This window comes from Corvus kubaryi, unplaced genomic scaffold (assembly GCF_017639235.1).
Source record: "Corvus kubaryi isolate FWS band 111438036 unplaced genomic scaffold, C.kubaryi_AGA036_p1.0 37382, whole genome shotgun sequence".
In the NCBI taxonomy this organism is placed as follows: domain Eukaryota; kingdom Metazoa; phylum Chordata; class Aves; order Passeriformes; family Corvidae; genus Corvus; species Corvus kubaryi.
This window is the reverse complement of record NW_024581124.1, coordinates 5,152,403-5,180,250: the sequence shown is the minus strand read 5'-3', so window position 1 is coordinate 5,180,250 and position 27,848 is coordinate 5,152,403. Positions and strand designations below refer to the sequence as shown.

The window sequence follows — 27,848 nt, the reverse complement described above, 5'->3', positions numbered from 1 at the left end:
AAAAGAGAAACTGCTCTGATATTAACTCCAAGAGCAATATGCTTCATAATTATTTTCTGGGGTTGTTTTTGAAATATTTCACAGGACATAACTTTCTGCTGCCCGTGGGATCTCCCTTCTCTGCAGCAGTGCAGAACTTGCTGGAGTGCAGCCAGTTCCAGCTGGCCCTGAAGCTCACGCTCTGTGCCGTCAGATCCTGCGTCCAGCATGTCATTTCAAACACCAGGGATTTGGCCCTGAATGAAAAGGTAACTTTCAGCAAGTTTAGAGTAGTTCTCTAAGGATTTGGGGAGGCAGGGAAAGGCTCTCACCGTGACCTTTTATTAGCACCACTTGATCAGATGTTGAGTCAGTTTGTGAAAGGAGCTGGTGGTTTCTTCCCTATTTTTCATTGTCCTCTCTCTCTTTACAAAGTGTGTTCAGAACTGAGCTTTTATTCCTGGCCTTCCTGCAGAGACTAGAATGAGTGTTAATAAGTGTTTACTCTTAATTAGTTGTTTTACCATTGTTTAGTATGGGAAAAGTTGCAAGTAGAATATTCAATTCTAAAAAACATTCCTCAATTCAAAAGCACTTGAAAAACAAATCCTTTTTCGATATAGATGAAATATTTGTAAGGTCTTAAATCTGAAAATAAAAATTACTGTAGTACCTCCTACTATGCTGTAAATGACAAGAAGTTGAAGGCTTAGAATTTATTTTTAATTATGTGCTGTTTTATTCATAACAGCCACAAGACAGAGATCTACTCACTGAAACCAGAAGCTTCCTCATAGCCATGAAAGAGAGGAGCAGTTCAGTAATCAAGACCTCTGCCCTGAACTTACTACACAAGGTAAGAATCCCCTGGAAAGGGTGAGTGAGCCACTTTGTTCTGCTCTACCTGGCAGCCACGTGGAATTGTTTCAGTTGGAAAAGACCCTAGAGATCATGGAGTCCAACCCTTAACCTAAAACTACCAAGTCCACCACTAAACCATGTCCTGAGCACCACATCTCCACATCTTTTAAACACCTTTAGTGATGGTGTCTCAACCACCTCCCTGAACAGCCTTTTCCAAAGAGTATTTGAGTCCCTTGTGGCCTGTGGCTCTTTGTTCCTGCTCTGATCACTCTGCTTGGAAGGTTCTGTACAGAGGGAGCCTCACCTTTGGGGGATCCTTTAAGGTCCCAAATGATAGGGATGGCCTTTATGTTCTGTAGGTATTCTCTATCTCATTTTAAATCCTGGATTTGTTTTAGATTGGTAGTTTTTAAAAAGCTCTGTGCAAAACCTGCAGTTTACCATCTTCTAAGGCAGTTTAGACTAAGGGAAGTCACTTTTAGATGGGCTTCAGGATATTCAGATTTTAAATTTCAAATCCTGAAATGCATTTTTATTCTTTTTTTTTTTTTTTCTTCTAACTTAAAGGCCCAATACATGTCTAAAATTATGGAGCATTTTTCATGTGTTGCACTTGATACAAAGAGACCTATTGAATAAATTAAATAAATTCCTAAGGTTTATGATTTTTTTTTTCCCAAACCACAGGTGTTCAACTCTCGTGTCATCGATCAGAAGCTGGCCCTGGGATACTGCAGTATTTTGCCCAAGGAAGAGATGTTCAATAAGCTGTGGGAGATCATAAACAATTCATGGCAAAATTACAGAAAAGTTTTGGTAAATTCCCAAGGCCTCGAGTTTCTTCAGCAAACAGAGAATGTTTGGCATTCCCAGGGCACTGGGAGAGGAGCTGCCCCTGTACCACAGTGTGAAGTTGTGCACAGGCACTTGCTGTCAAAATGAATGTGATTTTCAACCTATGCCTTGGGTTACCTCATCATGACTTATTCCAAAGCTTGAAATTATTTATTTCAGCTCCCATCATTATTTAAATCTACATTTTATTTTGGATAAGTTGTTCTCTGGCAGCAGTTTTCAAGAATGGAATGAGTGAATATATCTATTAAAATAGAAAGGAAGATGGGAAGTAAAGCATAAAGAAATGGGGAGGGAGAGTAATGTAAATTCTGAGAAAGTGCCTAAAAGGCACCTTTTGTATTACTTTCTACAATGTTAGGAAAATATTATTGAGAAAGTAAATTTTAAAATAGCTTTGAACTGCCAGATCAGGAGGTGAGGTAGTCCTGACACCTTCTCTGAGGTTTGTTTTCATTTTATACAGTTGTGTGATCATGAATTACTTAAAGTTCCTCTAAGGGTTTAGACCTCAGGATTCCCAAATTTCAGATTATTTATCAGACTTGTATTCATTTCCCTTCTCCTTCCTTCTAGGCAGTAGCTCTGGTGGGAGCACAGCTTGCTGACCAATATGGTGAAGCAGAAGAAAAGAGAAAATTCCAGGAATTGGTTATTGATGCAGAATGGGGTATCCAGCTTGGTAAATTTGGTGTAAGTTTTTATTTATTTACTTACTTTAGGGTTTTATTAACTAATCAGTTAATAATACCAATATAATCTGAGATGCAGGGGGGAGGGTGTTAGACAGATTTACCACTCAAATGTAAGCAAAGTTGGGGTTTTGTTTTTGTTTTTTCATTCTGCTTGTCTGCATAAATAAACATCAGAAACAGAAATGCAGTAATTGAGGGGGCTGCAAAAGAAAATTCAAGTTCTTAAATATTATTTGACACAGGGGATAGTTGGCAAATACACTGCTTTTTCCTGCTATGAAAGTGTTTGGGTTGAAACTAAAGTAGAAGCTTCACTGTATAAGGTGAGAAGATGAATTATTTCTTTGTCTGTAGATTTCTTTTGAGACTGTATTTAGACAGCCACCAATAAGGAAGAAAGAACTCATAAGAGTGCTGGTACAAAACCCAGAAGTAGACACAGGTCTCATCTTGAATTACTGCAGGTACTGATCCTATTAAATCTATTGTTGCTGTAAGAACAGCCATGGGCACTGAAATCTATTCTGATTTAAATAAATCTTAATATAATATTCAAACTGTTCTTTTTTGAAAAATGCTATTCAGAATACATAGAGGCCTTGGATTAATTCATTCATAAGGAAAGAAGCTCCTTGATGACACCAAAGGTCACAGAGAAAATCATATTCTGTTCTTTCCTAGCTCTTTCATGCTGGACAGTGATGTTGCACTGCAGCTCTGCATTGAAACCCTTCTGCTCCAGAATTCAAACACAAATGATGTTGAAGATGACTCTGCAGAAAGCAGTGAGAGGCAACCTCATTCCACATTACTGGGCAGAGCACTAAAAATAATTCCTCTGCTGAAGAGCACCAAATACCTGGTCATGAGCCTCAGTGGAATATTGTGCAAGGTAAAAAAAATGATAAAGACAAAACAAAAACCACAGCCAAATCCCTGGAATCTCCATCTAGTAATGCTGCATGTCACTTGAAGGACAGATTAATAATTCCACAGAAACTGAAAAGGTTGTGTTTTTTCCAAGTTTTTGTAGTGTGTGAATGTTAAGTTTCAGTTTTCTGCTTCTCTGCAAAAGAAATTACAGCAACATACCTAATTTTCTTAAAAGAGAGGTAGAAGCCTTTCATCCCCACTTCCCTTAAATACAACCAGCCAGAAAATAATTTTTTTAAAAAGTAATTTCTAAGTACACTGGATAAGTTCTGCCTTAAAAATAGGTGGGGGTAAAAACGATACGTTGGAAGTGGTTTTTTGTTTGGATGGGGTTTGGTTTTGTATTTGAAGGGTTGGGGTTTTTGTGGGGTGGGTTTTTGGTTGTTGGGGTTTTTTTTGTTGTTGTTTTCAGCACGTCTTTGGTCTTTCTGGAAAATCCTGATGACTTTTTTTAGGATTTAAGAATGCATTTTAGATAATTATGTCATGCTGCTTATATTGACATAACACTGAAGAAACAGTAATTAAAACTGGTAATTAACAGGTATTAAAACTGGGAAAAATTAACTCACTTGTATGTTTTTATAAGACAAATCATGTAACATCTTATCAAATAGATGATTATTTTGAACAGCTGGATCCTTATGACTATGAAACTCTGGAAATTGTCCTGAGAGTTATCCAGAGTGCTGATGAGAAGAACACCAGCATCCAGCTGAGCCAGGTATGTCCAGATGTGTTACTTTGCTAATGGCATCTCATTTCTGCTTTGTCTATTTATTATTCATTCAGAACTGTTGAAATCAGTTGAATTATTCCATGTACACATCCTTCCCTCAGAAAACAGCCTTAAAAAAAGTGATTTCTAATAGTTTCTCAGCAATTCTTGTAGCAGGGACAAAAAGTCTGCAGGTATTTAACAACTGGCCCCAAAAAATTGCCTCCAGGACTTAATAGTTTGTTTATTTATATTTTCTTTCTTTTTTTTTTTTCCTCCCCCTAGGCTTTGAGCCTCCTCAAACATCTGAAATCTTATTCAAGAATTTCTCCACCAGTGGACCTAGAACACCAATATCTTTTGGAGCAGATGATTCCCTTGTCTCCAGCTGCTCACACCAGGCTGCCCTTTCACCTGCTGTTCTTCAGAACTTCCCAGTGTTTCTGGAACATTATATGTAAGTTCAGCATTTTTTATGGCCATATATATATATATATATTTATATCACATTCCCTTTCTCTGCTATCTGTGACATTTAAAGTGCTACAGTATATGTTGTATATTAACTGTAATTCTTTGTTAATGCAGTTTTCATCCCAAGTACTTCTGAAAGCACTTGTGCTCCCAGATTGCTGCCCAGAGGAGCTAAGATGATAAATACAATGCAGGGTTTGTCCTCAAATTCTTTCCTGGGATCTCTAAAATTTATCCATGTATCCCACTTCCCAGGCCAGTGGGGATAATTACAATCATATCCTTTCTCTCCCAATGGAGGTCCCCATCCACCAATAAACAGAAAGTGCTTAATTTCACAGAGGAAGCTGCCAGTGGATTGTGACACTTTCACAGGCAACTGATTTTTCCCTTTCAGCTGCAGAGCTCAGTGAGGAAACCTTCCCAACACTTCTGTTGATTTCCAAGCTAATGAAGGTAAAGTAACAGCTTGAAGGAATTTATTTAAACGTTATTCCCCCACACCCCAAAAAAAGAAGTTTTCATCTTTCTTGTGTGTGATGTTGGCCTCGCTGTAGAAGCTCTGACAACTCTTAATCTACTTTAACATTTTTCCAGGTTTCCCTGGATACCTTCCACATGTCTGCAGTTCGACATGTCTTTGAAAAAAAACTGAAACCAAAAATATTCGAAATGAGAAACAGTGGCTGTACCTCCATTGTTAACAAGGAAACCATAAAAACTGTGCAGGCACTTCAGTCCTATATGCTGTCCATAGTCAATCCAGAGTGGGCTGTGGCCATGGCTCACAAGATTGCCCAGGAATTCCCCACAGGTGGGTTGCAAATGCGATGGGGGAAGGAATGGGGGGAGAAAAGGCTTGGGACCAGCAGAGTGAGGGTGTGAGCGAACATTTGTTCTCTGATCTTGAATAACACCCAACAAAGTTTGAGGATGAAAATGCTCCTGCATCCAGTTTTGAACAGTTGGTTAGACCAACAGCCATTTGATGTCACAGCACCACCATCAAATCCTTTTTCTCCCTCTTTTTATAGAATCATAGAAAGGCTTGAAGGTCCTTCCAGCCCAAACCAATTCTATTCCAACCTGGACACCTTCCACTGGACCAGGTTGCTCCAAGCCTCATCCAGCCTGGCCCTGTTGTCTTGCCAAAAGTTTCTCCATGTTCACACCATCGTCAGACATGTTTTCCACCAAAAGCCAATATTTCAGCCCAGTTTAATTACCTTTTCTGCTATTTGAATCCAAATAAATAATATTTTTTTGCTCTTTAGACACAAGAGTTTTCCTAATATTTTAAATAGCTTCTAATTTTTTTTTAATTCTTCAAAATAAAATGGGTAGAGGATATACTGTAGGAAAGATTAATGAAAACTTAATTTATTTACTTCTTTCCTTTCCTTTTTTTTTTATCTTTAAAAAGGTCCTGACCATGTCCAGGCATTGAAATTCTGTCTCCATCTGGCTGAGAAGTGGCTAAAGAGTGCTACAGCTCAGGTAATGGAAACTGCTTGCCAGACTGTTGTGGAATTATTACAAAAAATTACAAAATACTTAACTTTGTATTTTAATTTTTGGTGGTTTGGGCAGTGGAGTGTAAATTGTACCATAACCAACCCTGATATGAGAAATACTTTTGGGGAAGTGACCCCCCCAGAAGAATCCTCTGTCTTGAAACAGTCTCCTGTTAACACCCTGCAAAAATCAGACTTAGTCTTCTTGGAGCTTGGACAAAAAATAAGCAGTTTCAGGGAAGAATAATTTGTCCTTTCTCCTGTTGTGTGCATTTTTCGTGCTGCAGGAGAATGAGGTGGAACCTGACCCAGCTTTGATCAATGGCATTATTAATTTTTGCTTAGAGTTCCAAGATTCTTTAGCTGTTTGCAGTGTTATATTTTAAAAAAATCTGCTTTGACTTGATTCTCAGGCTTGTTTTTACATGGTTTCCTTTCTCAGGGAAAGGTGAATAAGAATCTCAGCTTTGATCATAAATATCAAACTTCCTATGGAGTTGTTGAGGCACAAAGAACACTAAATAGTTATCTCTATTTAGTCACATGATCAGATAGAATTGTGCCCAGATTAAACTGAAATTAAACTAAAATTTGAGCAGCCACGAGTTTTAATAATAATATTTTTTTTCTTCTCCATTTTACCCTAAAATCTCTTCATTTTACCTACTGCCACATATTTTATTTGGCTTTTTCACAACATAGCTTTGCAATTTTTTTCAAAATACCTTTCCTAGCTAGAGCAACAGGGTTAATCCTCTCTGTCTGCAGAAAAAAATATCTGTGGGTACAGGTGTGGGGACACCTCTGAAAAGCAGATCCTGTCTGTAAAAAGTTAAGATTACTTTTTCTTGTGCTTTTTAGTAAAAGAGGCTTTTTAATGTAAAACTGTGGTGTTTTGCTAAAGGATAAGCCATGTGAGAAAGCAGAAGTCCTCCAGAGGAACTTACACTTGCAATATAAGAGAGCAGCAACAGAAAATGTCCTGATAACAAATAACTTGAACACTGGGGAGCATCTAAAGTCCATTGGGAAACCAGCAAATCTGATTGTTTTACTGTATGAACACCACAGTATAGACCAAAGATTCCAAAATCCAGCTGGCAGAGATTATCCAGGTGAGTTTTCATAATCCAGGCTCAAAGGAGCAAAGAGAAGCTCTTTAAAAAAACCCCAAGCAAGGTGATGCTGGTTTGGAAAGAACATTGTCTGCACCTCTTCCTGTAGATATCCATGTGGCAGCTAAGGAGATAGCTGAGATTAACAACTTGGATATGAACAAAATTTATGACAAACTTCTGGCTAAATGGCTGTGTCCAAGCACACCACCCTCAGGGGTAAGTCATCACTTTGGGGTTTGAAGGAAAATGACCAGTTACATAAAATATGAAGGTTTTTTTTTTTCTCCACTTGTTCGAAAAAATTGAGGTTATTCTACACAAATTGCCTGTAGTACTCCTGAATCTATTTAAGATTTCAATACCTTCCTAAAATAGCACACTGCTGTCTCTGGTGAGAAGGATTTGAAGTGCTTTCCCTTCTGTCTGTGTAGAGATTAAAACCTTCCCCTTGGTGCTGTGTAGCCAGCCTGAAGGAGTAAAGCACTTGTAAATATATCAGCCTCATCAAACACTGATTCCAGGCTTTAAGCAGGGATATGACCCAGCTATTTATCCAAGCAATGTGGAAAACTCATCTAAATTTTCATTTCTTTTTAAAGAAAACCCAAGATATTTTTGGAGAGGTACAGGAGGATGAGGAACTCCGAAGGTACGTGTGTTGTCTTACCTGTAATATGGTGAATTATCTTTAACTTGCCAGTTAAAAATGGATCTTTCAAGAAACTGAAATGTGTGTGATTCAGAGCTCACTGTTCTTATTTTTATTTTCTGCTGACATCACTTTTGAATCATCCAATATTTATTTATGCCACAAAGTGCCATTGACAATAACTTACAGATGCAAGTGCTTAAGACTAGATTTTTGGAGGTTTTCCCCTCCTTTTTCATATCCTTGGAATAACTTATCCTTGCTCTTTTTGACAGTGAAATATTTACATTTCAATGACTGTTGATGTGTTGTATTTCAGTAGCTGTGCTTGCATTAAAAACAAACCCATTTTTGCAGAGTTATTTACCTCCTTCAGTCTCGCCCGATGGATTACAGTTCAAGAATGCTTTTTGCAATTACAACATCTGTCACATCTGTGAGTTGCTAAATTCTTATTTTAGCTTTTCACCTCTTATTGAAATCAAATGTTGTCTGCTTAACTGCAAGAGCTTCAACCTATGGCCTTTGCATCTGTGTTTTGGATGGTTTGTGATTTGTATGAGCTCTGTGTTTTCCCCCTTCACCAACCTTTGGGTTAAAACTGGGATTTTCATTGAATTTTGCTATTGACTGCCAAGAGCAGCCCTTGAACTCTGGGTTTTCTAAACTTATTGCTGATATTATCTGAAACAACTTCACTAAACATTTTTTAGAGTGTGCCTTAAGCTGGTGTAAGGCATTGGCTCACTTTGGGTGGAATAAAGGAAAGTGGTAAAATTGTTTCAACAGAACCTTAACCTCCAGTTTTTCCACACTTAATAATTATATTTGTGATATTATATATCACAAATATTCAAATATATTTTTCTTGCCTGCACCAATAATCTTAAATCTAGAAAACCTAGAGGGTTATATACCTCTAGGATGATCCTCTCCAGTTGTTCAGCCAATTGTTGTGACTTTGGGACTGTTTTTCCCCTCAGCCCTTTGGTGACACTCAGCTGACATTTGCTCACAGGACCAGAGCATTCAGGTGTTTGCTCTACCTGGCAGATACCAACACTGTGGAATCACTCTTCAAGAAACCCATTGAGAAAGTCAAGTAAGATGAATTTTTTCCATATTATTAAAGCAACAGAAGGATACTTTTCAGTGTTATCCTGAGCTTGAATATGTGGATTAAATATAAACATCACTTAACTCCTGCTTTGGGGGTTTATTTTCACAGGTATTTTCTGAAGTGCTGCATTTATCTGGCAGAGTTTGAGATTTTGAATATTCCATTTACTTATGAATCATTCCACAAGAGTCCCAAGGAAGGCATGATTAAAGGGCTATGGAAGAACCACAGTCACGAACCCAGGGTAGGATTTTTAAATCCTTTGTAAATTTTGTTACACACTGTGAATCTACACCTCTCTGCAAAGCACAGGCTTTTCTTAATAGATGTTGCTTCAATGTTTTCTGGAGATGACAGATAAAAGCTTTACCCTTCCTGCAGTTAGAAGATAAAATTATACCCCATTTAGATGGTTTAGGTTTTGTTCCTACTGTGTGTAAAATAATTTTGAAAGTGGCTTGTAAAGGTTTGAAGATCATGAATTTCTGTTAAAATGCAGCGTGTCCTTGCTCCCCTGCAGGCTGTGAGACTGGTGACAGAGCTTAGTTTAGAATACAAAGTGTATGATTCTCAGCTCTGGAATGGCCTCCTACAGAAACTCCTGGGCTTCAATATGGTAAGGAATTTTTAAGGATAAAGTCCTTCAGCAAGGTGAGAAAAAGGCTGGGGTTATGCTGAAGAATGGGATAGATACAGAAATCATAAACCATGGTTACTTTGGGCTCTGAGATACTGAACTGGTGAAGATCTGAGGAATTTGTGTCTTAGCATTGAATTTTGATCTGAAATTGTTGTACTTCCATTTTTTGAAAAGCCCTTCAGAGTAAATCCTGTGGGAATAAATTGATAATTTTCTTCATGTTATTATCATTTTATAACATAAACAGGCACATTCTTGTGTGCAAATATATGCAAACTGTGCATACATGTATGTACATATATACATACACAAAACATGACCCCTAAAATGTGATGGAGATCCTGATTGTTGGCATTCAGAATCTTAATTGCCTGTGATTGTCAAACATTATGTAAAGTTGCTGCAGCCTAAGGAGGTAACAGATGTACCTGGCAGTGTGGTTGATAATTTAATTTACTAAACTACAAAGCATATTTCCATAGGTATCAAAGGAATACAAAGAAAGTACCTTAAGAAACTCTTAAGTTTGCATCCTGCAGACAAAACAAGCTAAATGCAGTCCTGTGGATTATTGCCAAATCTTCAGAAACACCAAAGTACTTGAATGGTTTTTTTTTTCCAGATTCAGTATCTAAGAAGAGTTTTGGTTGCAATTACTGGGATTCCTTCATTATGGGAGGTAAGCAAATATTGGCTGGCTTCTCATCTTTTTCTTCACTTAACAAAAACTTAGAGTCTTTGCATGTCAGCCATGAAAAGATTCTTTTTGAATTCCTATTATTTTTATGCAGTGCAATATATCAGTAAACATTGGACAGAATCATTTTGCCATCAGTCAGAATATGCCTAAATCTTAGACTCTGAGATAAGGACAGCAATGTTAGGGAATAATTCATCCAGGATAAATAAAAAGGAATATCGACAGCCTTCTTCCAGGTGCAGTGGGTTGGGGTGTCTGTGTTTATAACACACTTGGTTACACCTGCTTTTGGCTGTTACTTGAAAGAAACCTTGTTGCCAACAGATTCCCAGCTTCAGTCAAGCCTGGCGCAGTGTGGTCCTGTCCCCCTTCCTCACAGGTAGGGGTTGTAACTCACTGTCCTGCTCCTGGAGTAACTTGGTTGTAGATTTACTACACCTCGTTCTCTTTCTTTCTCAGCCTCGTGTCCACCGAGTCCCAGACAGCTCCAGGAGTGCCGGGAGTGCTTTGTGCTTCTGCTCAAGTGAGTTCACAGTGCTGACCTAACTCTGCTCCTAAACATCCTGTCCATAAACCAGACTGGCATTGCCTTTACAGTGTAAAAGGCACATTGTTTCATTATTTGATTCACCACAGTGCTCTGACTTGCTCAAAAGAACCACCAGCACTCAAAGAGCCTGACGTGAACCAAAAGTTAGTTAGGAAATAGAATAGGTTTGGGTTGGGAGGGACCTTAAAGATTATCTTGAAAGGCATCCTACACTGGATCCTTTGGTGCAGGTATCTGTACCAAAGCTCTGCTCTGGGCCAACAGTTGGCCAGCAACTCCCCTCAAAATAGGACCTTGGCTGCTTAGAAAGAGAAACTGGAGTTGGGATTTGAGATTTTTTTTCAGGCTAGAAAATCCCCGTGCATTTGTATTCAGTGAAATTTCAACTTGCTTGGCCATTTCTGAAATTAATGTGAGGTAGAAATGCGTTGCTCTACCTGACTTACAAATCTCAGGGCAGTTGTGCTGGCAGCACTGAGCCATCCAGTTAAACAAATCACAGCTGAGACCTTCCCTCCTGATCTCCTGAAGGTGTCCTGTGCTGGCTGACCTGGATATCATTGGAATTGCTAAACAATACACCCAGCTGGACCTCCCAGCTTTTGCCCTGGGGTGCCTCTTGGTCATTCCTCACTCTGAGAAGCGAGAGCAGCAAATCCAGGTAAATAACAAGTTTTATGTCCTGTCTCTGCAAGGGAAATGTCTTTAAGCATGTCCTGCTCACCAGAGACTGTCAAAGGTGGTAACTCAGAATTCCAGTTAACTTAAACACATCCCTGCTGATGAATGCTCAACATTTCCCACCCCCAAAGGCTTCTAAAGGGATCATGTGAACACTTCCTCTTCTTTTTTCTTTTAAAGCTCCAGTCATCCCCAGTAGCTTTGTCATACGACTTTGCCTTTAGAGACTTTGAGGATGTTTTATGGGATCCCACCCATAAAACACGTGGGGAAAAACCCAGCAAAACCCAAGCCGTAGCAGATCGTAAGAAAAATACTAAATCCTACTTTGGAAGAGCGTTGAGTTGAAAGCTCCTGACTTCCAAGGAAGATGTTTGATAGGCACCACAAGTTCTGATATAAACCTTTTGCCTTAAAGCCATATCCTCACCATCCATGAGCCTTGACATTTTCCTTTCTCTCTTCATTTGTTTCTATTAATTTATGCTCTGCATTGTTCTCCCTGATGAAGCATTATAGGCTGTTCCCATATTTGTCACGAGCAAACTGGGACCAGTAAAGGCACCTTAAATTCTTAGGCTTCATTAAAGTTACGCTCAGAAGGTTTCCCCAAATCACAGCTTAAGTGTAAAACATTCAGCCAAAAAATTCTGTGACAGCTACAGCAAAACACCATTTGAGAGTTAAAAGCAACACTTTCCATCCAACCACACAGATCCTGGTTTGATTATTCTATGTTTGCACCTAGAATTTCAAAATATTTCTGAATAAATCAAGTATTTGTTCTGGAAGGAGAGCTCCTACTTGAATCAAGCACAGAATAATAATGTTTTGTAACTTATTTTCACAAGAGTTTGTTATCAACGTGTAAGAAAGAAACTGTGCTGCAACAAATAGATGAACACATGGACACTGGAGAACTGGTAGCATTTGCTTCCCAGGTAAATAAAGTTTACTTCACTTCCCTTTGAGTTGGAGGCTTTTTTGATAGATAAATGTACACAGGACCTTCTTTTCTCTCTCCTCTGATCTTATCCAGCCTTACTTAACAGAATGCTCAAAAAATGTCAAATACTTGTAAAATACATTTTTATTTATGTTGTGCAACTGAAAAACTTCTTGGATATACCCAGTGCTGTGTTCTGGGCTGCCCCTGTTTGGAGGGCAGCAGAACCACCTTGTTTTTTTGAAATAAATATTTGAAGCTAAAAGGCCAAAGGATTTAGGAAACTGCACTTTTGCCTTGCCTTCAGCTGCCTCCCTTTGGGCAAGTTTAACTCATTTCCCTCTCTGAATCTGGGATCAGTTTTCAGAAAATCTGCCATTTCACAGCACTTAAAAAAAACCAAAATGTAAAAAAAACCCCGTTCTCTATAGAGTCCAGTATGAAAACTATGAGCTCTTACCATTCAAAAGTAAAATCTCTTTTGTCTAAAATATTAATACTTTTCATTACTAAAACTTAAATCTACAGATCAGCTCTTTGGTTTTGGACAGTATCATCAATGAGAAGCTCTATGAACAGTTCTGGAAAACCAAGTATTACCCACTCTTGAAGCAACACCTGATAAACACCCACAGAATAAAAGGGCTGGTGGATTATTTTGCCAAAAATAACTGGTAAGTTAATAAATAGTAAAAAACCAGGTGTAACTGGTAGTAATTACAGGAATTAAATCTCACCTTTATTTGATTTTCATCTGTTTGGAGGTTCTCTAGTACTTGGTGTCTAAGGGGTTTTGAAGTATTGCTAAGTTAAATAAATAAATCTCACCTCACTACTTTGCATACTTAGGACAGAGTTTTACAGCTATTCAAGACCAAGTAAGAGATTGTTAAACCTGGACTAGCAGCAGATGAAATGCAGTTAAAATAGAAGCAAACAGAGTGAAATAATCAAAATCTTGACCTTACCTTTAGGTGAATCCAGCTCAGGGGGGCATCACAGAGTCACAGCTTCAGCAATAAGAACACTCAGAAAAAAATTAATGAGCTGCCTGTACTGAAGACTTGGGAATTGATGGTTTTGCCACAAAGTTTTCAAGAATTAAAAGCACCTCTTGTGCTCCACTTAAATCACAAAAGGTCCTGGGTTGGGCCCCACTCACCTGTGGGTGGTTCACAGCACTTGGGCTCCTCTCACATCTGGGGGCACTCAGGCCAGAGCCCAAACCTTCGGGCTGGGAGGGTTACCATTTATCCCACACTCAAACTGGGACAGGAACCAATAAACATTTAAATTCTAGAATATATTGATTTTATTAACAGCCCAGGGAAAAAGCCAGGCTTGTTTTCTCTACTGGGAAATGGCAGGACCCATCTGACTTCAAAACTATGGGATCATACTTTGTTTTTCTACTTGTTGTTTAAATCATTGGCTTTTTAGAGAGCTTCATCTGACAAAGCTGATCAGCTTTTGCCTCCTACAGTCTTGATGATGCAACGGTCCTGATTCAAGAGTATCAAGAGAAATGTGGGAATCCTGCTCTGGCAGACATCCCAGCATCTGATCTTCTGCAGGTAAAACAAACCACTTCTGCATTTCAGGCAGCATTTTCTCCTTTTTTCTCTAAAGATTTTCACCCAACTTTTTGCAAAAATACTTTTTAGCTGATCTACTTCAGTAACATGTATTGTATACAGTAAAACATCCCTTCATCAATTCAAATAATTCATTTTACCTGAACCAAGTCTGTGCCATGCTAACCCTCACACTTCCAAGGACTTTCCCAGGTCTTGGATCATATCCCATTTTCCTAAGCCCTATTAACATTGTTCTTTGACCTTCCAGATGTACCTGACTGGATCAGAGGGGTCCTGTGTCCTGGAACTGCCATAAATTAGGTTGAGATTTACCCTTTCCCCTCCTCCCTCTCCTGGCAGGAGGAGGGGCTGTGCATTCAGAACTCTTGTCCTGGTCAAGAGAACATCAGACTAAAACCCCAAAGCTTTTACCAAGAAGAGTCCACAACCTCTCCACATTTTTTCAGCTGTTCTAGGCTGCTTCTCCTCCATTCTCCATCCCCCTGAAAACAGTTCAGATTCACAGCAGAATTTCCTGTTTGTAGTCAACAGTTCATACTCAGCACTTTAACTTTGGGAAGGAGTAACGTTTATTTCCTTTACTTCTGTATTTCTCCATGCTCAGGCCTGCTGTCAGGACCACTCTGAGATGTCACTCACAACAACATAACCTTGCCATCATTGTGATAAGCTTTTATAAAACTGCAGGGGGTGTGCTTCATGTAAAATACTTTGCAGACAAATTTTAAGTGTAATTTTATAAACTTACGTATCAATTTTGGCCTTACAGTAAAAATAAAATTATGTGTCAATTTTGGCCTTACAATATAAATTAAAAAATAAACTTATTCATCAGTTTTTGCCCCTTACAGTATTCTGTAAACCTCTTAATTATGAGTTTGTCAATCAACTGATGTTCCAGTCAATAAAATTCCTTTAATAACTTGTGCCAAGGTTTTCTTTTCAACCTACCTCTGACTGCATGAAGTGCAATTAGCCAGGGGTTCCTGAGACACCAGCCTGAAATGTCTTTTTGTCCAGGGCAAAGCAGGTTTATTTTGAACAGAAATAAGTTATTTAGTCAGTTCATGACACAGAAATAAGGGTTCCAGCTGATGGAAGAGTCATAATCCAAAGGCCAAGGAAACTGCCCCCCCATTCTAAACGTTCTGCTGTGGGAGACAAAGGTAAAACTCTGTTTTGTTGGAAAGTTACAGCAGTTGTGAGAAAGGGGAGCTGTTAAATACATTCAGTTCCCTGCAGCTGTGGGAACAGAGGAGCCACAAGGTGCAGTTGTCTTGAGCAAGCCATATTTATCTTCAGCAGCTTTGAGAACATCACATGGAATTACATCATTGAGAGCCTCTGTGCATGGAGCAAAGTGCACACACATGGAGTGTCAGATGTGAGCCACAAAGAAAGGAAAGCCTCTCCTCACTGGTTACAGATTTAACGAGATCATCAGCCATGAAAGCACAGGGAGATTTGGAACTGCTTTGATCAGAGAAAGACTCAAACTGTTTACAGTGAAATTATGAGGTAATTGTAATACTTTCAAGCCATTTTACTCCTTTAACTTAGTTGAGAATGGTAAATTGAGAAAATTAAATATAAACTGGATTCTGGAGCAAACCCAGCCTGGTCCCAGAGGCCTCAATATCTTTGTTCAAGCCCTGTACAAGCATCCCTTAGAAGCCGAACACCAAACCACCACAACTGCTGCATTCTTCCCCAACACCACCTCACAAAGCTCAGCTTTTCTATGAAGTGGAGTTTATTACAACATTAAGGAACAGTATTTAGACAGTTATCTTAATGGACTATTTTACAAATCAATTCATACAGAGAAAAGCAAACACGAGGTTGTTTAAATTCATGACCAAGAAGTTACATTGTTAAGCTGTTAGCGACAGTGCAGGGCTGTAAACGAGCAATCAAGTTTTGGAACTTGCAGTTCAGGAGGAGATGGTAAAAATACCAGACAAGCAAAAACATTTTTAGGATTTCTTGTACTCAATTCTTTCTACCTTCACATCATCTCCAATTAGTTGATAGACATATGTAACTACTGTAGAAGCCTGGATGTCCATCAGCACAAATGAAGGAATGATGTTGCTGGAAAGAGAGGAAAAAATTCATACTGACTGTGTGTCTATAATCCCCTTAGCAGTGTTTTACCAATATTTAACAGAAATCACTTTAAGAAAAATGGGTATTAATTCTGTAAGTAAAGCACATGAGATCTGAGGCTGTATTTCATCTTTCAGTCAAGGAGATTGAGCAAGTACAGCTGTGTAAGTTACACAACTGTAATTATCCTCTCCCTGACATTTAAATCATAAATATCAACCCTCAGGAGTTTGTAATTCAGTTTTGTTACCAAAAAGAAAAAATCCCCCTAATATTCACTTACTTCTCTAAGGCATGGTAGGCTCCTGTAGCTGATCCTGGGTTGATATAGAACTTGTTTTCATGTTCAAACGCCTCAAATTTGTGTGTATGTCCTGAAATGAGGATGTCCACGTCAAACTGTCTCTGGAGTAGTGCCAGGCTGGCCATGTCACCCCAGGGGATCACCTGATGGCCGTGAATCAGCCCAATTTTGAACTGTCCAACAGTCACAACTTTCTGTTCAGGATAATTCAGGTTCTACAAATAAAGAAAAATAAAAGCAAACCCAGATTAGACAGATTCCTCTTTAAACCCAACCCTATGCAACACCAAGAAGGGGAAAGCTCAGGAACTCAATTCATGACTTTTAATTGAATGAACCCCAAATGTCACCTTTATGTAAAAGATACCCCAAAAAAATGGACACTACCTCATCAAAGTCCCCTCTGACAACATGAACATCCCCAGCCAGGGTCTTGAGGTAGTCATAGGTGTCCTTGGTGCAGAGGTTCCCTGTGCACAGGATGTGTTGGATCTTCCCAGGCACCAGCAGCTTTTTGAACTTGGCTGGGAGGCTGTTGCAGCGATGGGGGATGTGGAGGTCTCCCAGCACCAACACCAACTTCAGGGGCAGGGCAGGGGAGAGAGAGGGTTACAGACACGGGTTAGGGCACAGTCAGCACTGCAATGTCTTCTGCAGAGTCACAACTTTGCATTTGGATCTAAAAGCTGCTGAAGTAAGGATGGAATGGTGATGGAATACTGCTCTATTCTGAGGGAAACAAGGGTCTTTGCCAGACCGTGATCAGAGGGAGCTTTACCAACACAAGTTACAGAATTATTTGTGTTTTGTTGCTGAAAGCCAACAGTGCAAGATAACAAATTCCTGTTGTATTACCTTAAGTATTTTACACAAAATTGGGAACTACCATAAACTATCTCACTTTCTTTTTTCTCTAGGACATGTTTCGAGCACAGACCTGGCTAAACTGCAGCCACTTCTCTTAAAAAACTCTTCATCCAAGTTTCTCTCCCCTTATCAAAAAAAAAATACCAAGATATTTTTAAAAAGCAGCAAATTTGCAACATGTGTTAATAGCTGACCAGAAAAGGAAGCGTGCTCACAGTCCTCACTGTAGAAACCACTGAAAAACTGAATAAAGCTAAAAAGTAACAACAAAATACAAACAGGACACTGCAGAGAAGCCAATCCAGGTCACTGCACAGAGTGTTCCCGTTACCACTTCTGTACATTTATAGTTTCAATGCAACAGATGCCAGAATAAAAATGTAGTGGGGGCTTCAAAATTAAGGACTGAGATGATGCAAGGCTGTGGCTTAACAGCACAGGCTTTAAATCTGCAAATAAAGCAATAATGTGAGCAACACAGGATAAATTAATTGTGCAAAAAGGACATGAGAAGCTTTACAAAGCAGGGAGGGGATGTTATGGCACTGCACTGGGAAAACCCTGGATCTGGAGACACTCAGCCCTGGTAACTCAAAGAATGGCTCCATATTAAAGGGATTTTATCTTCCACTTCATGTTAGTGAGGCAGTTCCTAAGATGATACCCTCAAATGTGTTTGTAAAGGACACAGCCCAGACTTATTTCTATAAACAAATATAACTAGGCTAGGAAATTGTATTTTTAAAGATTTTTTTTCATGTATTTTTAGGCCATGCAGTTACCTTCAGGCTAAGAGCCCTCAAAGAGGCAGGGGGAACTTGGGTGGTATTTTTGATTGGTTTGGGTTTGTTTTTTTTTTTATTAAGAACATCTCAGTGCCACCATCAAAGCCATCAGGAGACAGACGGTTGGAAGTACCAGTAAAGCAATAAAAAAGCTTTTTAATCAATGAGTGACCAGTCTAAAACTAAACCAGGAGACGAAAGAAAAAAAAAAAAAAACAAAGACTTTTTTATGGTCTTTGAAGAGTAACAAGTGAGTAACAGTGATTTTGATTAAGTGGCAATAGATTGTCCTACTACTGCCTAAGGGACTTAAATGTGCAATGCCAGTTATGTATTCGATGTTTAATAAAATTATCCTACCACTTACACAACCCACCGTGCCAGCAGTGTGTGCACTCAACACAGACATTCCCTGTGCTGACCAACTCTCAGCCCCACATTTCCCCCAAAATCACATTTCACTTCCCATTCATTACAGAAAAGCTTGGCAAACCAAACCAAACGAACAGCACTGCAGTGTGTTTAATCGTCACAGGTATCTGCAGCATAAAGCAGTGGCAGAGAACGATAAAAGACTTGGATTTTGCCAGGAATTTGGGTGTGACCTGGAGCGTGGATTGACCAGCAGCCCCTAAATTCATCTGAGCCACCTGCCACTGACACGGAGTAACACGAACGAGCCCTTACCACGGGTGTTAGCGAGAGCCAAGGAGTAACTTACTCTGTGCCCAGCCTGATTGGAATGAAGGAGTTGATTGCAGGGGATGAGAAACAGGGCGGAACATGATCAATGTTAAACGAGAGGAAGCAACAGAAGAGAAAACACAGCCAAATGAACGGGCAAATAATAATTAATGAATTGTCGATGTTATGAAAGAAGCGTTAAAGAAAACTTAAAAAAAAAAAATAATGCGATTACGATAAAATTAATACAAATTATAAACGGGGCTCCTGCAGTGACGGCCCGGCCCTCATCCCCTGGGGGCCTCGCCTCAGCTGGGGACCGCCCTCCCGCCCGCTCTCCCCCGCCCGGGTCGGGCTCGGCTTCCGTGGCCGTGCCGGGGGTCCCGGGGTGTGCGGGGGGTCCCGGGTGGGGTCCCGGCGGTCCCGGGGTCCCCCCGCTCTCACCATCGCGCCCGCTCCGCTCCGGCCCTCCCGGAACCCGCCCGGCACCGCCCCCGCTACGGCGGCTGGGAAGGGAGAACACAGCGCCGAACGCGTTCGTGCCGCTGACTGGGTTTTTACACGCGTGAAACCAGAGCTGTCCGCAAAAGGAGCCGATAATGACACGAGAGAGGGAGAGAGAGACTGATTTATTTATTTCAGAGTTGCGCAAGCCTGGCTGCTCCGTGGTGTCCCACAAACCAAGCACCCCAACTAGCAAAACTTTTTACTATTTATGCATTTTGGGAAACAAAGGAATTTGTGTTCATTGGCTACAAGTTACACACTTCTTTTATTAATTAGTATTTTATTGGTTAATGATTCTCTTGCCTCCCATGCTAATTAGTGCCATGCTCAGCCCTTCTCTGCTTTCAGGTCGGGGGCGTTTCCTGGCTCTGTTTCTGAGCTGGTGTTGCCGAGGGCAGCGCAGGGGCAGCTCCGATCTCTGCTCTGGGAGCAGGGACAGGACCCAGGGAACGGCTGGAGCTGTGTCAGGGAGGGTCAGGTTGGGTATCTGGAGAGGTTCTCCCCCCGAGGGGGCACTGCCCAAGGTCCCCAAGGAATGGGCACGGCCCCGAGGCTGCCAGAGCTCCGGGAGCGTTGGGACAGCGCTGCCAGGGATGCCCAGGGTGGGATTGTTGGGGTGTTTGTGCAGGGCCAGAGTTTGGATCGATGATCCCTGCGTGTCCCTCCCCACTCGGGATATTCCACAATTCCGTAACTCCACAATTTCATAATTCCGCAACTCCCGGACCTCACGGTTCCACATCCGGGGCTCCTCGCGGCGCAGGCCCCACCCCCGGGGCGTTTCCCGCCCTCCGCGGCCGTGAGGGAGGTGGGGGGGGCGGCCATGAAGTGCGTGATTGGGGGGGCGCAGCTGCGAGGTACCGGGATCCCGGAGAGCCCGGAGAGCCGGGGAACCCGGCACATGCGAGGATTGCTGCGGGTCCCGGCACATGCGGGGATTGCTGCGGGTCCCGGCAACGGGACGGGCCGGCGCTACTCCCGGCGCTGCCCTCAGGCGCGGCCCCGAGCGGAACACGATCCCTGGGAGCAGAGCTGGGGATCCGCCTCTCCCTCATCCCAGCGGGATCGGGCGGTTGTGTGGGATGCGGAGCAGAGCGCTGGGTTTGGGGGCTCCCAGGTGGAGATGCCGCGGCCTGGCTGCGTGTCTCCCTGTGCACCTCCAGAGGCACAGCTCGAATCCTGGGTGCAGCATTCTGTGGAGAAAACTGCTCTGCCACTGCCAGAGGCGAATCCCAAGGCTCTCTGCTGGGTTCCGCTGTGTTTCTTAGGGTTCCATCTCTCCAGATGTCCTGTTTCTTCTCAGACTTTCCATCTGCTAAATGTCATTTTTAATGGTGGAGTTTTGCCTGATGGAATTAATTTGTGGTGACAGCAGGTGCTGCAAAGGGACGTGCAATAGTTGAGGTGCCTCATCAGAGTCAGCTTTCCAAAACATCACGGGTTTGGAAAATTAAAATTTCAGTTAAAAAGAAAAAAAAAACATTTTCCACCATCAATATACAAATTTCCTATACATTTGAAGGAAATGTTTCTTCTTGAATTATTCTGGAGAAAGTGCAGTGTCACCTTTTTATTTTAATTTAGAATGCATACTGCAGTGTTTTCTTTCCCTGACAGTGTTTGGAAGAGCAATACATGCCATAGCACGGATTAGTGATGAATTTTGGTTTGACCCTGTAGAAAAAGGTGTAAGTGAACTTGATTTATTCTAATTTTAAAATCTTTCTTGGAAGCCCAGTATTTTTACTGTTGGACACTGTGTTTTCCTACAGGTGCCTTTCAGTCCATCACATTCTCAGCTCTCTCCACTTTCAGTATGGACAAATGCCATATTTTCTGTGATTGTAATTATGCAGATTCCATCACAGAAGATTTTGTTCCTGCTCTGCCCTAAGATCCTTTGATTTTTTGTTGTCCAGGACATCTGGATTAATGCCACGAGGTTCAGTTCTGTTGTCACATGTCAAAAGGTTTGAGTTTTGTACCACACAGGAGCTGCCTCTAAAAACAACATGTTTTGTACTGTTGTGACTCAACAGGAAGAACACATCCATTAATGCCTCTGATTAATCAAACACCATTTCCAGCAAAATTAGTGTTTTCTCCAGAGGTTTCTTAGTTAAAAGTGATCAGCTCTCCTTGACTCACTGGGAGGATGGAAAACCACAAGTGGAGATTATTTGTTTTAATACCTGAAGAATTTCTGAGGTGTGAGTGGTGTCTTTGCTCATTTGTATGGATCATGTCCCTCAAATGCCCCTACCACAAGCTGAGCTCTGGGTGTTTGGGTAACTCAATTATTTTTATAAATAATTTTAAAATCAATTTTAAAAATAAGTATTTTTAAATTTTTTAATCCTTTTGAGATGTACATTTCCAGGTTTGCTGGTGGCTCTGAAGGCCAGAGGAGGCTTTTTTTAAAAAGTTCAATATGAGATAGTTTTGAGTTAATAAATTATTTTACTTCTATTCCATCAGTGCTTAGATCCAATGATGTTGGAGGTCTTTTCCAACCCTAATGACTGTGATTCCATTTCCAGCTTGCCTTAAGAGCAGTGAATTCCTCGAGGTCAGCATATGCATGTGTGTTCTTCTCATCCATGTTTTTCCAACATTACTGCTGGACAGCTGTGTCCCAACCGTGTCAGAAGGAAAAGCAGTTATCCCTCCCCTGTAAATTGATAATTAAGGTACATTTTAATGAGTCGTTGCACACAACAGCAAATTAACCCAATTTCCAGCTGAAATTACAATGGGTGAGGATCAGCCTGGGCTCTCCCAGAGTCCCCAGAGCAGTTTAGGGAAGCCTTAAGTGCAGGAGCTTGAGATAAACCAGGGTACAAACCCAGGGAAATGATATTTATTGCAAAGCTGTTCAGGGAGTAACCTCTGCACTGATTTATCTTTTTTTACAGTCAGTTCTCCCTGTGTTTAGATGTGTAAATGTGCTGGAAAGGAATGTAGAGAAATGCAGCATCTTCACCAACCCCAATGACCACCACATCACCTTTCAGCTCCTCTGCAGGCACGGTAAGGTCACAGGGGAAGTGACCTCACAGAGAACAGTTAAAACCCACAACATTTCATGCCATTATCAATGCAGGAGCTGGTCTCATCCTCAGCCCAGCAGGCCTGGGAATGTTCATCAGCATCAGTCTTTGGAAAATTCCTAAATAAACATCATCTCCCCCCACAGAGCTGTGCTGGGTTGGAGGCAGTGGTTTGTATTATCAATAGTCCAGCTGGTGTTACCAATAATGGGATAATCACTGAATTGGCTCTCCAGACAACTGAGCTCCCTTAGCACATCCTTACCCAGAAATGCAGAGATCTGTAGGGTTTGGCTTCTGCATTCCACCCCCTTTTATATTATTTTACCAGTTAATTACTGAGGCCATTTCCCATCCTGTATTTGTTGCACTTGTTGCTGTTCATGCATTTCTTGTGGATCCTTAAAAAACTCGGATGCTGTCCAGGCACAGCTAATAGGATGGAGGGAGTCGAAGATGGCAGGTGGATTCCATTTTCTGTTTGTGGTGAGTTATTTCCATGTAACTGGACTAAGTCCCCTGGTTACTTCCTCTATTCAACAATTAATACTTTAGAAAAAAGAAGTACATTTTTAAATTACAGCCCAGAACTGATTTTTGTTCATTTCCTTTATACTCAGGTGTTGTAAAAACCTATAACCTGACATTCCAAGAGTGTGATCCCTTGCAGGCTATTTTTGCAAAGCACATGTGTCCAAACATTCTTAAAGTCCACTCCAGGTAACAAACACAGAATTCTTTTTTGTTGAGTTTTACTTTCTAATGTAACAAATGCTAAATAGTCATAGATAGAATTATTTTAGTGTTGAATGACATTTTACAGGCTGCTGGCTGATGTGATGATTCACTTTCCAACCAGTCAAGAAGAAATAACCTTGTCAGTAACTCCAATGAAAGTTTGTTTCAAGAGTTACACTGAGGAAGACACTGGTAAGGAAATTTAAAATGTGAACCAATACTTGGGGGTTTAATGCTTTTTTTGAGGTGAACTCAAGGAATAATAACTGTCATTATATAAATGTGGGATGAATTTTATGGCTGAACGATATTTTTAACAGAACATTAGAGAGAGAGATTTTAAGTCATGCTGCCACCCTCTGGTTTTAATAAATTAAATAAATTGAAATAAACTGAAACATCTTCCTGGTGTCAGTAGCAGATCTCAGACTGAGCAGCCAATTGAAATAAATTACGCCACTTGGTGTAGGCTTGAAAGAGGTAATTACTGTGCTGCAAGAGCAGAAGCCTGGCAACTGCCAGGAAAAAGGGGATAATTTTATGTTTTAAAAAGAACTATTTAAATCTGAATACCACAATTACAGAATTGATATCATTAGAGAGTATATTTTAGTCTGAGGACAGCACAGAGTGTCAGCAGGCCCTGCACTATTACTGCCATGGTCACATCTCCAGGACACGGAGAACAAGCTGTAGGTTCTTGGGGTGTGACTCAAACTAATTTTGAAGATATAATTGTGGTTCTGAAGTAGAGGTTCTTGTATATCATATAATAAAGAGATTCTTTTCGTACTTGTTATGACCAAAGCTGGGGATAATGACCTGGGAAGAGCTCGGAGCACAGGGGTGGGAATTGGGCTAAAGAGGCAGGGGAGAGCAGGAAACTGGCTGGAGTGAAACAGGGCCGAAATTACTGAAAATACAAAGATTACATTTTGAATGACAAATGTGGTTACTTTGGAAACATTCACTTAGCAGGACTATTGTCAGAAAGAAAGCGAAAAATGGTACAATTGTAAAGAGATACCAAACCCCAGGGAGGGAGGAGGAGGGGCAATGAGAGGCACTGTGCTCGTGGTGAATCTCCCTGCCGGCAGCACCTCCCGTGTCCTTTGAACACCTCACCTGGCCGTGGCCTGGGGGATTCCACGCTCAGGTTTCACAGAAATCGAACCCTCTGCCCAGACCCGCTCTCCTTTGTGGCTCAGCCACAGCTGCACGTGTGTGACAAACACCGCCTGCCACAGCTACAAGGAACTTCTTAGCAGAGCCTGCGTGAACTCTCGGTGGGGCCCTGAAGGCTGAGATGAAACAAAGCTCCTGAGCAGAGAAAGGGAAGAGAGAGAATCGCCTGTAACACTCCCTCAGCAGCCTGGCTTTGCCGGGGAGCAGCTCGAGCTGCTGGGGAATTTCTCTGAGCTCTCTGGGACTATCACACTTCAGGAAAGCGCCCTCTCACTTTCTCTTCACACACCTATTAACAGCCACGGTAACAAACAACTGAATACCTGAAAATGAACAGCCAATTTCCTGTTGCCACTTAAGGGTCAGGAAAAGATTGTAATTGTTAAAACAAAGAGCCTCAGTCCACCTCCATTGTGCTCTGGTGATTGGCAGCAATTTTGATTAATCTGTTAAAGTCAAGGCCGAATTTTGAGTTTCCCATCCATGCAACAATAGGCAGCTGGGAATATTAGTGATGGATGCCTGTGGAAGAAGCAGATCTGCAAAAACAGCAGCAGGTATTGGGTTAGATCACACAGCAGAACATGGAACAGGTTCTGCTAAAATCCATTTAAATCTACACAATGTACTCTAGATAGATTCAGGATTTTACTTAATTATAATATATATATGAGCTAAACATTTACTACTGTTAACCACTATAAAACCACAATTATTTGTTCAAACAATGCTGATGTAAAAACCTCAGGGTTATAATCACAGTTTCGTTGAGTTCAAACTTCTGTGAGTCCTTGACTTTGTTGTTATCTCAAACAGACTTTTCAAGGACAATGCTTACTGAGATACAGCTCAGTCCTGAGGAATTTGACTACTTTCAAGTTGGAGTAGATTCTGAAGTGACATTTTGCCTTAAAGAACTGAGGGTAAAGTAAGAATTTGTCTGGAAAAAAACCCATTTCCCATTAACTTGCCTGACTGGACCAGAACAACACAGGATGGTCCCTGGGGAATGGCCCTGGGCTGTGTCCTACCTGACAGCAGCAGGGTTTCAGCACCTGCTTGAGGATTAGCTTTAAACCCCAGGATCCCCAAAACACAGCAGAGCCCCTCACAGCAGCCTTTGAAAGGCAAACAAAACATTTCTGAAACAAAGATGTGGTTTCTGTGCTGGGCAGACACAGCACAGCTGCCCCAGGGAAAGCATCGTGACCAGGGAAGGTCTCCATGCAGAACCTCCTCTGGCAAAGCTCTGGCAAGGGAGGACAGAAATCATTCTTAGAAGCAGCAGACTTTCCCCCTCTTTTTGCCAGTAAACAGCAGCTGGGATAAACTTACATTCAAATATTAATGTTCTGGGTTTAACAAGCACTTCACCCCCCCCTTCTCTGCAGGGCCTGCTGGTGTTTTCCGAAGCCACCAGTGTTCCTGTGTCCATCCACTTCGACAGATGTGGGAAGTACGTGTGGGAACTGCCCTGACTGGACTGGACTCCCTGCAGTCACCCAGTGAATACTGAACTGCAGATTAGAGCAGATTTTCATTTCAAACCAAAAGCCATTTCTAACCTGTGATCCAGGAGTAGAGTTTGTAATTCCACATAAAGCACTGAACCCAGGCATGGGCACTGCCAAGGCAGCCGTGCTGACTGATGAGCTCCTGTGTATAAATTACCTGGACACCTGAGGCTCTCAGTCTCATGCATGCCATGATTTATTTAGCACTTTACAGAAACAATGCGTTTTCTGAATAAATAGAATTTTAACAATTACATATTTAAAGCTCTCATTTGATACTGCACAGCATTTGGTCATTGGAGCAGTGAGATCTGCAACAAGGAGCCCCTCTCTCATTCCTCTGCAGCAAATACAGGAGATTTTTCAGCTTTTCAGAGGCACTTTTTAACCCATATGTAGAATCACAGGATCTGTGTCACCTCCCACAGTATCTGTAATTCTCTGTGCTGTTTTGTCTCAATATTTGTGTTTAGACCCATTGCTTTCAGCATTGAGGACCTGCTGCTGGACGCCAGCTTTATCCTGGCTACCTTGTGTGAGGCTGAGAAGGAGGGAGCTTCCCCAGAGCCTCCCTGCTGCCCACAGCCCTGGGACAGGTAACGGGGGCTGAGGGTGAAACAGAGGTTTTAAGAGGGTGAAAAACTCAGGTTTTCACAGGAAAACTCTGAACTAGAGGGGTTCAGGAACATCTCAGCAGCACAACAGCAACAAAGGGGTGCAAGAGAGAACACTGTACAAGCTGCTGCTTTCCTGATCTCCACGGGGTCTGGCTGCAGCAGGAGGGAAGATGCTGAGAATCTCCTCTAAAGCTGTAATCTTTTCACAAACAGAAAAAAAAGGGCATTCCAATGAAACACAAAGCCAGTTCCTAACTGCCCTACTCTGTCCAATCCAGCTCAAAGACACCTATGGATAAATCTGAACAGACCTCCATGGATGGAGCCAGCAAGGCAGACATGGCCGCTTCCAAAAAGCCACAGCAGAAAGGAAACACTCCAAGCATGGACTCTGCAAAACCCCCAAGTGCTTTGGCAAACCAAGAGGTAGAAAGTATTCCCAGAGGCACGGAGAGGGATGTGCCAGGCAGAGCAGGAGCAGCCACGGCTGAGGCAGTGGGAGGAGAAGCCACAGAGGCTCCTTACGAGAAGGTGAGAGAACTCCCCGTGGTGTCAGCACTGGAACCCCACAGCTGCTGTTTGGCTGAGCACCCCCACGTGCACTGGAGGTTTCAGTGGGATCAGCTGTCACAGCAGCACCGCTGGAAAACCCCACCACTGCTGGGAACACTCCTGGGGGGCAGGTGGGTGTCACTGGGAAACGCTGCAGCTGAGAAAGATCTTGTAGTAGCAAAGGCTTCACAAATATTTAATGCCCCAATTCTGTATCACAGAATTCTTACCTGTACAAATACTGCATTTTCCAGTTTCATTCCTTATTCTTCGGAGCTGTTTCTTCCAAGGAGAAGGAGGCCATCGGTGACACCTTCCAGAGTTTGGTGACAGCCAGTGACACCGAGGAGGATTTTGGTGCCTTGCAGAGCTCCCAGGTTCTGTAGTTCCAGTGTTGGGGTCCAAGGACAGAGAGTGGGGAGTGCCCAGGAGGGAAGGGCAATGCAGGCCCAGCATTTGTCACTGGTGCTGTGACCCAGCAGCACAGAACGTTCTGGAACTGTCAGTGCTCTTGTAATGGCACAAATTTAGGTCACAGTTGACTCTGTTGAGGTTTGTGTGTTCTGCAGGAACTGCTGGGGTTCTGCTCTCAGAACACTCTCACTAAGAGAGTCTCAGCTGGAATTCAAACTCTGTTACCACATCAGGCAAATGAAGCTGCTGTTCTGGTTAAGGGTGCTGGAAAAATAACCCAACCATGCCCTCTGCCACAGCCAAACCCAGCCCAGCTCCAGAACTCAAGTTTTTACAGAGACTCTGCAGAACCAGCATTTAACTGAACAACCAAAGTTGTCACAGAATTGCATTTTAAAAAATAAAGGTTTGTGTTTCAGACATGGATTACTCTTTTCCTTCCCTGCGTCTCCTCCATCACACATCAGAGGCAGTGCAGTATTTCCAAA

The 27,848-nt window shown here is 41.7% G+C and overlaps 3 protein-coding genes across 9 annotated transcripts in view; 2 read left to right on the top strand and 1 right to left on the bottom strand.

The window, feature by feature from the left end:
• The window catches only part of KNTC1 (kinetochore associated 1), a 31,890-nt gene extending 16,934 nt beyond the window's left edge, over window positions 1-14,956 (top strand). For 3 of the 4 annotated variants that reach the window (XM_042035060.1, XM_042035061.1, XM_042035062.1), the window contains exons 39-64: window positions 85-248; window positions 731-835; window positions 1,531-1,659; window positions 2,275-2,391; window positions 2,748-2,857; window positions 3,075-3,285; window positions 3,961-4,050; window positions 4,330-4,501; window positions 4,916-4,974; window positions 5,116-5,332; window positions 5,942-6,015; window positions 6,937-7,147; window positions 7,257-7,366; window positions 7,750-7,799; window positions 8,157-8,235; window positions 8,783-8,901; window positions 9,028-9,163; window positions 9,440-9,535; window positions 10,182-10,238; window positions 10,584-10,638; window positions 10,719-10,782; window positions 11,341-11,470; window positions 12,342-12,431; window positions 12,965-13,110; window positions 13,920-14,010; window positions 14,282-14,956. In XM_042035060.1, coding sequence (XP_041890994.1) covers window positions 85-248; window positions 731-835; window positions 1,531-1,659; window positions 2,275-2,391; window positions 2,748-2,857; window positions 3,075-3,285; window positions 3,961-4,050; window positions 4,330-4,501; window positions 4,916-4,974; window positions 5,116-5,332; window positions 5,942-6,015; window positions 6,937-7,147; window positions 7,257-7,366; window positions 7,750-7,799; window positions 8,157-8,235; window positions 8,783-8,901; window positions 9,028-9,163; window positions 9,440-9,535; window positions 10,182-10,238; window positions 10,584-10,638; window positions 10,719-10,782; window positions 11,341-11,470; window positions 12,342-12,431; window positions 12,965-13,110; window positions 13,920-14,010; window positions 14,282-14,329 — 2,930 coding nt within the window. In that variant the 3' untranslated portion in view covers window positions 14,330-14,956. The remainder of the gene's footprint in view (window positions 1-84; window positions 249-730; window positions 836-1,530; window positions 1,660-2,274; window positions 2,392-2,747; window positions 2,858-3,074; window positions 3,286-3,960; window positions 4,051-4,329; window positions 4,502-4,915; window positions 4,975-5,115; window positions 5,333-5,941; window positions 6,016-6,936; window positions 7,148-7,256; window positions 7,367-7,749; window positions 7,800-8,156; window positions 8,236-8,782; window positions 8,902-9,027; window positions 9,164-9,439; window positions 9,536-10,181; window positions 10,239-10,583; window positions 10,639-10,718; window positions 10,783-11,340; window positions 11,471-12,341; window positions 12,432-12,964; window positions 13,111-13,919; window positions 14,011-14,281) is intronic. The other variant, XM_042035063.1, reaches the window with a different exon arrangement.
• A 93-nt stretch (window positions 14,957-15,049) lies between these two features.
• VPS29 (VPS29 retromer complex component) lies at window positions 15,050-19,338 on the bottom strand. 3 transcript variants are annotated; one of them, XM_042035069.1, is made up of 5 exons: window positions 19,228-19,338; window positions 18,821-18,832; window positions 16,835-17,026; window positions 16,427-16,662; window positions 15,050-16,128 (listed from the first exon to the last, which is right to left on the bottom strand). In XM_042035069.1, the coding sequence occupies exons 1-5, from the start codon at window positions 19,228-19,230 to the stop codon at window positions 16,011-16,013; spliced, it is 561 nt and encodes a 186-aa protein (XP_041891003.1). In that variant the 5' UTR covers window positions 19,231-19,338; the 3' UTR covers window positions 15,050-16,010. The 3 variants fall into 3 exon arrangements, with proteins under 3 accessions (XP_041891003.1, XP_041891004.1, XP_041891005.1); XM_042035070.1 differs by lacking the exon at window positions 18,821-18,832 and having other exon boundaries at window positions 19,228-19,319; XM_042035071.1 differs by lacking the exons at window positions 18,821-18,832; window positions 19,228-19,338 and adding an exon at window positions 18,633-18,792.
• Window positions 19,339-20,213: 875 nt separating this feature from the next.
• Window positions 20,214-27,780, top strand: RAD9B (RAD9 checkpoint clamp component B). Of its 2 annotated transcripts, XM_042035054.1 has the most exons (9): window positions 20,214-21,980; window positions 22,206-22,320; window positions 22,961-23,060; window positions 23,164-23,270; window positions 25,080-25,186; window positions 25,655-25,719; window positions 26,251-26,373; window positions 26,673-26,925; window positions 27,201-27,780. In XM_042035054.1, the coding sequence occupies exons 1-9, from the start codon at window positions 21,891-21,893 to the stop codon at window positions 27,330-27,332; spliced, it is 1,092 nt and encodes a 363-aa protein (XP_041890988.1). In that variant the 5' UTR covers window positions 20,214-21,890; the 3' UTR covers window positions 27,333-27,780. The 2 variants fall into 2 exon arrangements, with proteins under 2 accessions (XP_041890988.1, XP_041890987.1); XM_042035053.1 differs by lacking the exon at window positions 20,214-21,980 and having other exon boundaries at window positions 22,230-22,826; window positions 26,673-27,780.
• The last annotated feature ends 68 nt before the right edge of the window (window positions 27,781-27,848 follow it).